At 34.8% G+C, this 8,544-nt stretch overlaps 1 protein-coding gene across 1 annotated transcript in view; it reads left to right on the top strand.

The window, feature by feature from the left end:
- Nucleotides 1-8,544, top strand: part of KIF2A (kinesin family member 2A) — a 52,309-nt gene that overhangs the window by 20,383 nt on the left and 23,382 nt on the right. Inside the window, exons 5-8 of the mRNA XM_079330397.1 lie at nt 1,787-1,930; nt 2,477-2,577; nt 4,872-4,967; nt 5,736-5,790. Coding sequence (XP_079186523.1) covers nt 1,787-1,930; nt 2,477-2,577; nt 4,872-4,967; nt 5,736-5,790 — 396 coding nt within the window. The remainder of the gene's footprint in view (nt 1-1,786; nt 1,931-2,476; nt 2,578-4,871; nt 4,968-5,735; nt 5,791-8,544) is intronic.

The following is an 8,544-nucleotide window of genomic DNA, read 5'->3' as shown; positions in this document are numbered from 1 at the left end:
AAAGTTAAGCTGAATTAAATTATGGTGCAAAAATTTGAAGATAATTAATTATGCAATATTAAATAATTCATGGCCTTTTCATATAGAAGTGCCCTCAGCTTATTTGAATGTCTCAATATACACTAAGTGATGCGCTTTGAATTCTTAACATTTTCAATTTTAAAACTTTTTTGTTAACAGCCTGTTTTGTAACAGTCTGTGTGTTAACTGCCGTAAAAATATAAGAATAATTAAGTCCTACAGGTTTTTTTTATCACTCTATGCTTAACAGTGAAAAAACCAGAAAAAAATTACTGAAATACCACAGGAGAATAGGTGAAAAGTATATGTTGTATGAATACAGATGTAATGCATCTATAACGTGTGAAAGAATAGTTACTGCTTATTGTTTTCACTTCCTCTTCTATGTTCTACTTAATTAACTTGTACCAATGATTGTGATGATGAAGATGATGATTCTTCTTGTTCCAAACATCTATGAACATTTCTTCAGATTACATTCCAGTCCAAACTTGGAAAATGAGTGGGCTTGCTTATCTTTGCATGTGATCAGATTAGGACCACTTTTCCCCTTGTCTATGGAGTATTAAGCAGATTGAAAATACTAGAGTGTTGTGGGGCTCTTCCTACCCACTGTGGATTAAATATGAGATGTCTTAATGATGGACTGTCCTCACATCCATACATTTTGTCATTTGTAGTAAATCATCTGTTTCATATGAAATGATCCTGTATTTTAATATGTCCATGTATTTTAATGAGTGCCATGCCTCTTACTGTTAGCCTAAGTATTTTGCTTTTTGGCCTTATAATTCAGCTTTTCTCAGCACAGTTGTCTTATTTTGTGTAGTCATTTTATATGGTAAGCCAGATCTCATATGATATGTGGAATGATCTGGGCATTTGTCTTGTCTGTCCTGTTCAAAACCTGTTCCTGTAGTTGTTTTCATGTTGTACAGTGAGCCGGCCTTCGTTCGGAGTCTCATTCTGGCTAGGGATCAAAACTGATACCTTCACTTGAGGACTCTTCTGACACACTCTGTTAGAAGTGTGTGCAGGAAATGGGTCAGCTGAAGCAGAGCTGATTGAAGCACCTATTTGAAAAACAGTTTAAAGCATTCAGCTCAATCACACAGGCTTGCATGCTCACCACTCCCACTGCATTCACTGGAAAAAGACATCACAGCATCTTCAGAAACTGGCATTCTTTGCACATATAGAATCAATGCATAGATGTATTGATTGTATCTGTATCTGTATCTGTATCAGCTGTATCCCTTCTGGTGTGGAGGCAAAAAGGCTTGTTTCTTCCACTTACAGATTGTGCTGCACATAACTGGCTTTCATTTCTATTGCTTTGCTCCTCCAGTGATCATATACTCAGTGAGGTTAGGGCATTTTGTGGAATCTAGAGAATGTGAAACAGTGGGGCTTCCTTTCTTACTATTTTTTTGGATATAATTACAATATAAATAAAATTGAAGCACTTTATGCTTCAGGACTGTGTATCTCTTAGTAAACACTTCATTCTGTGTGCACAGTAAGTTGTACTAATTCTGCAGTATTTAAAAATATGCACATGCAGCACTGGGATTTAATAATCATGTTGTGTTAGTATACAGCACTAGGATAAAAAAGTCTGCATACCAGATGTTTTTATTAATAGACTTTACATGAATAGACTTTCCTCAACCAGTAAATTGTTGTCTTTAAATGGGGCCTCATCTCACCTAAATGTAGCATTTCCGAAATGGGTAGGAAGATTATTCCTTCATGTCCAGATGAGCTATTTGCTTTTCCTTTGCAGTGGTTGGTTCTGCACGTGCACGACCTACTCAGCTTCCTGAGCAGTCTTCCTCCTCTCAACAGAATGGTAGTGTTTCAGATATATCTCCAGTTCAAGCTGCAAAAAAGGAATTTGGACCCCCTTGTATGTAAACCGTGTATCAAGGACTCATTCATTCTGGGCATTACATGTACATTCTCTTGGATTATGTTGTTATCCATAAATTACAAATGGTTTACACGCTCAGTTGTCTGTGAGCTTCCTTGAGGAGCTTTTCAGAAAGCCATGGCTGAATGTATGTTCATTTCTGTCATAATCGTACTAGTATTTGGAATTTGTTTTTCTTTTATTTTCTTTTAACCATGGTGGTATTGTCCAGCTTCTTTTTTTCCAATTTTTTTTTATTTGTCTGGGCTTGCTTTTAATTCAAACCAAGAGATCACATGTATCTGTCCAAATATTTTTTCAAGATCATATATTTTTTGTTTGTGCAATTATTGTCCCATTCCTATGGCATTTCTCTAATAAATTTTACACATTTTAGAAATTTAAATGCCATGATGATCGAACACTAATCAAATTTGCTTGAAAATATACTTGATAGTTGATGCATTCCAATTAATGATGCATTAATTGAAGTTTACAGTGTAAATGTGGAAAATATTTTAAAATTGCATATTTTTCATTAAGCACGCAGAAAATCTAACTGTGTAAAAGAGGTTGAAAAATTGCAAGAGAAGCGTGAAAAAAGAAGGTTACAGCAGCAGGAACTTAGAGAAAAGAGAGCTCAGGTTAGTATTTTTAGCTCAACTCATCTGTCAGCAAGAGACATTTGCAAAATTGTACTTTTTTCAGTCTTTAATAATTTTATTAATTGTGATAATCTTGAAATTAAGTGTTTTCATTCTGTATATAGATTTGAGAAATATATTGGTGTTTGGTAGGATTGCTCTCATAACTGCTACTTTAGATGGTTTTCCTCCTCATTTTCTTTGCACAGAAATCATTGCTTTCAATTGATGTCTTGTTCTGCATGTTCTTCAGACAACAATACTGATGATAGCTATTTCTTAGGGAAAATGTATTTTTTGATAATAACCAAATTTGACTTTTAGAGAGGTCTCTTATTCTACAGGACATAATATAACATTATGATAAATAGTTCATTATGATTTTTGATGCTTTATAGATCTGTTCGAGGCTCAGGTTTTAACAGGGACTTCTAATGTGTCTTTCTTTAAACTACTCTGTACATTTGTAATTTCATCATGCAAGCAGCTTGGCAGCCAGTTGTTAAAAAGCTTGTGTGAAAGAAATGAAGTTGCTAATCCTTTGAGAAAAGTCTCTTAATATTAAGTGACTTCCTGTCACAATGGGGTAAAAGCTTTAGCAAAGCTAGGAGTGTAATCTTGTTGGCAGCCATGTGTGTATGTGTTAGTCTCTAAAGAGGTAGTATCAGTGTGCTGCTGACATGAGAATTACCACCATCAAATAAATCATTCATACAGTTTACTTTTCATGGTTTAGTGATGTTTCCAGGTTGACTTAAAATCACCTGTGTTAAATTTGTCTTTTATAATTTACATTTTTGGACAAAACATTAATATGTCTTTATGTGTGAGGAATTATCATTTTGGGCTTTATATATTAAAATATTTTGAAGTGGTGTTACTTGTAAAATTTTATTTTTATTTTGCCTTTATTTTTACTTTTCTTGCATCTGAGTCTTAAACTTCTGTATGAGGAAATTGTGAAACGCAGCAATAATTTGCCAAGCACTGACTTCTAGTATGCTAGACCTTTAAACAGGGCTTGGAGTGTATTAGGTAAATGCTTTCTCCATGATAAAAAATACTTTTTTCTGAATATTACAAAGAAAGTCGTTTGTGAAGACTTACTGTCAGTAATTTTTAGTTCAGTGTAGTCAAAGTGAATGACATCAAGATACAGTCAGCGTCCTATCACCAGGACACAGTTTCTTCTGAGGTGAGGATTGGCTCCCTTTCAGCTTAGTAACCCCAACCCAGTGCTTTCTGAGAGTGCCTACACTGTGTCGTGATTCAGAAATTTTGTATGGTGTGAGGGTAGCCAGGCAAACCTTAGTAGGTAGGGTCTGAGCACCAAAGATGGCATCAGCAGCATGTTCTGAAGTGTTGTAGAACAAGTATTTGCAGGAAGAAGTGACGGGAAGTTGTTTAATCAGTTCTGCAGAAAACAGGGTAGGCTTAGGCTTAGCTTATTGGTGCTCCATGCATGGCCTCTTACACGAACATTCACTCTGGTACTGATGGCTCCAGGTTTAAGGATGAGTTATCTTCTGTGTCTGTGTTGTGGGGCCAACTGTCCTGATTGTGTTGACTGCTTTGCTGATGGGGTGGGGTGAGGACCAAAAAAGGACTTTGCTGTGTAAGTGCTTCTCAGGAGTAGCTAAAACATTCACTTATTATCAACCCCATCTCTAGCACAAAACAGAGCTGCATTGAACATTCTTGTATGGAGAAAATGAACTATCCCAGCCAAAACCATCACAGACTGGATGTAGCCTATTGAGTATCCTTGCTTTGCTGGGGATCTGGAACACTTGGAAGAGTTTGCATTGCATCCACATACGTGTATAAATTAACATAGAACCAGTACTTAGGACCAAGCTACTTTAACTGGCTTGTATCCAGCAGGATTGTGTTTAGAGCAGCTGGGGTTCCTGCACTGTCCTCTGTGGTGTATATGTAGTGGAGTATCTGGGCATCTGTCAGAGTGCCATACCTGAGATACGGAAGTGTTGAGTATATGTTTCTTCAGTGTGAGCGTGCTGGCAAAGGCAGGAGTTCTCTTTCTTGAGTAGACTATTAATGAGTCCTCAATATATATTTTCTATTATATGCAAACCAAAATGCATATAACTGTTTCCTTTGTGGTCAGAGTGGAAAAAGGCATTAAACATACAATAAACTTTCAAGAGACATTTCTGGTGTTTTGCAGAAAAAATCAGACTTCAGCTAATGTGTGTTTTTTTAATAGATAATTAATTTAGGCCTTTTCTGGAAAGAAAAAGTATAACAGAAATTCTGTTGCATACTTTCCCTAGGATGTTGATGCTACAAACCCAAATTATGAAATTATGTGTATGATAAGAGATTTCAGGGGAAGTTTGGATTATAGACCACTGACAACTGCAGATCCGGTAAGTATGCAAGCAACATGGAAATGTATTGTCCTTCTATGTTTTTCTGCGAGTTTTCGTTTTTTTTTTTTCAATGTATACTTCTCTCTGTTAACCAAAAAATAGGTATTTTAATATATATTAGTATTCAATATAACATGGCTTTATTTATCCAGTATTTTGTTAATAGTGAAATGAGTAGGTTTTGGAAGTCCTAGTTTACTAAACTATTATTAAGTCATTCAAATATCTTTTTAATATTAAATAATGTCAGTATTAAGTAGTGACTCCATCTTTGTATGGTAAATCTTCCTGGGATGCTAAGGGATGTTCACACAAAACCATGAAAATCAGTTGAAAAATTATCTTCAAGCATAATGTTTACTGTTTGATCTTTGAAGGTGATGTGGTATTTTGGTTTTCAGACAAGTCAGAGGAGTGGAATCCTTAAATGATCAAGACTCAGATTCTGTGCGAATCAGAGAACTTGACCATTTCTGTCAATATCATATATACCCTGGATTTCTTTGCCTAGTCCAATAGTACCTGTTGCTCTGTTGGATTAGATCACTGTCTGCAGGGAGTTTTGTTAATGTATGGTTCTCCCTTTTGGGTTCTTGGCTATTGTGCAGACCCAAGGGGTTTTTACATGTGCAGATGACTCACTGTCTTGGAAATTTCTCTTTGTTTAAATAGTTGGTTATTTAATTCGAAAAGAGAAGTCAAATAAATTTAAATATTTTGTAACTGGAACTGGGGTATAGTTCACTGAGAAACTTTCCTTTGCAGATTGATGAGCACAGGATTTGTGTTTGTGTTCGAAAACGACCACTCAATAAAAAAGGTAATTGTTGAAGATTTTGTTCATTTGTTTATCTGAAAATCTGCTTCTGATAGTAACATTATTTGTGTTAAACTATTATAGAAATACTGATCAGAGGAGAAACTCTTATATTGGACAATATGTGTGATGAACCTATAAAATTTATAGACTTGTCATAACGCAGGGAGAGAAGTAGTTTACCTGCCACAATTTTATGTATTAGGACCTGAGGCACAGGATGAGTGCAGTTTTTTCCCAAGGACATCTAGGATGTATTTAGTTGACCTGGAAATGAATTCTACTGTAATCACTTCAATATTCTTACACTGTATTAGGATCACTGTCATTTTAAAGTATCCTTGAAGTGATCTCCTGAGCAGAGACTTACACAATGAAAACTCTCATACATGTTTTTGTACATACATTTTTGTACTTCCAAGTGGTCTTGGATCAGACTTCAGGGAAGTATCATATGACATGTTTGGTGCCTAAATATATCTAAGACATCCTCACAGGACTAGTGGATTACAGGCAAACAGAAGACTTATATATATTAACTGGCAAAATTACCCTAGAGTATATCAAATGCCACTAAAGAACTATTAAGTACTAAAGGAATTCCCTAACAACTTTTTATTTTATGTGATGAGTGTTTGAATTGTCTTTTTGCTGCCAGCTTGTCAGACTAGAGTCTGTCTTAAAATAATAACAAAACCAAGCAACAAAAACTGCTGAGCTTTCAATTCCAGTTAAATCCAAATATTCCTATGAAGTTCTTTTACTTTCACTGGGAATTTAGGAACACAAATGCCTACTGCATTGCAGCCTGTCTGAATCCAGTACATCCAAGATGTTCCTTTCCTTCTCTTTCTGTTATATTCTGTCAGTTGAAGGACTGAAAAGATTATCTCTCTGATGCTGAAGCAACATGAGATGCCATTTATTGTTTTTGTAATGTCAAAAGCACACATTTAAGATTATCTGAAGCATACCCAGAGGAAAATGGGAGAAATATTTTTCCTTTTCCATACATACATTGATACCAGCATGTAGTTAGGTTTTATCTTATTTTTCTCCTTCACATTGCTCCTTCTATTCTTTCTTTTAATTTTTACTTTCACTGTTGGGAAAAATACTGCTTTCTGCCTGTGCTGAAGGTGGACAAAGTTAAATGAAAACAATTTGTTGTGGGACATGAGTTGGGATTCAGAAGTGGGATTCAGTTTTGTGAAAGTTGTGCATCTTTGGTATTAGTGGTTGGGAACTATTAAAAAGGTCAGAGGTGTTCGTAGAAAGACGAATGTCCGAGTAAAAATGGGGTTGATACTTAAAGCTGTTTTGCATTTTTAAGAATAAACTGTAGTATGAATGGTGTTAACTAAATAATCTGTGCAGGGGATGATAAACTTGTATGCACATGATACAATCTCCTTAAAACACTCAATTCATAAGAGACAGTATTTTTCATCAAATCATAGAAAAGTATAAAGTAATTAAAGATTCTAGACTCTGACCCTATGATTAGAAAAAATAAAATTTATTTGTTTTGTCATCTCAAAAATGCAGAATTATCACCCAAAACATTAGGTGTTCTCAGCATCCATTGCTCTGTGGATTGACTTTGCAGGAAGTAGGTGTTCACAGTGACACTTTGAGATTTTAGTTCAGTGACATGTATTTATAATTATAAATGATGGATTTCAGAGACATTATTCCTAATTTTTATCAGCAGAGAATGCAGGTTCTCATACCAAACAGCTGGGATGAAGTAAACGTCTTACTCCAAATTCTTTTTAAAGACAAATCCTCTTTTGACTGGTTAAATGAAAAAGTTTTTGCTGCAAAGAATCTTCCATTGTAATTTCTTTTTGTTAGTGTTGCTTTTTATCTGTGACTGCTGCAGAATAATTGCATTTAATTTTTATTGCAGTTGAAAAATTGATTGTACTTTGACTGGAATGTATGTTTCCACTAGTGTGTAATAAAATGCAATGGTAACCATTGTACTGTTTGATCAGGATGTTAATCATGAAAAGGTTTTTATCTTGTTGTATAAAATCATATCAAATTCTTGAACTGCATGCCTTAAGAAATTTTACATAGAAGTGCAAGTAGGGCACATTAGTGAATCTTTAGGGTCTTTGTTTTTGTGCATATTATGGATCACTGGGTTCTCTATTTTGCCGAGTAATATACCATGCAACAATTAGCAGTAAATTGCAGTGCTGTATAGTAATTATAATCTAGGATTTCTCAGTTGAAGTCACTGTGATAGGAAGGATCATTATAATTTTCAGCTTATTCTGCTTATAAGGTAATGTTTAGAAAGGATTTTACTTTGGAGGAATTATATATGAAAGATATATACTATAGGTTCCAGGAGGAATGAATACACAAATGAAAATGTCTGTGAGGAGGGAAAGCAAAATTTAAAGAAAATACCAAGATAAAGTTTTAAAATTAAATATATTATCATAAGGATGTTAATTTCCTTGTGTTTTCAAATTTGACAGTCTAAGCAGTATAGTACTAGCAGTATAGAATTTAGTTGCTCCACTGGAGAAAATATTTATATAAACTCAAAGGATATGGCAGTGAGCTGTAGAAGATTATATAATTACTGAGAAATAAGACCTCACATTCAAGAGACGTGTTACAGAGGACGTAGCAAGTTACAATGACAGTGCTGTAATTAACAATTGTAGTATTTCTAAGCAGTTTTGTACATCCCTTTTAATTTCCAGCAATTGGTTGGATAGGATGACGAGACTTCCA

Source organism: Erithacus rubecula, assembly GCF_903797595.1.
Source record: "Erithacus rubecula genome assembly, chromosome: Z".
NCBI lineage: Eukaryota > Metazoa > Chordata > Aves > Passeriformes > Muscicapidae > Erithacus > Erithacus rubecula.
Note: the sequence above shows the minus strand (reverse complement) of the source record. Positions and strands in the feature narration are given on the sequence as shown.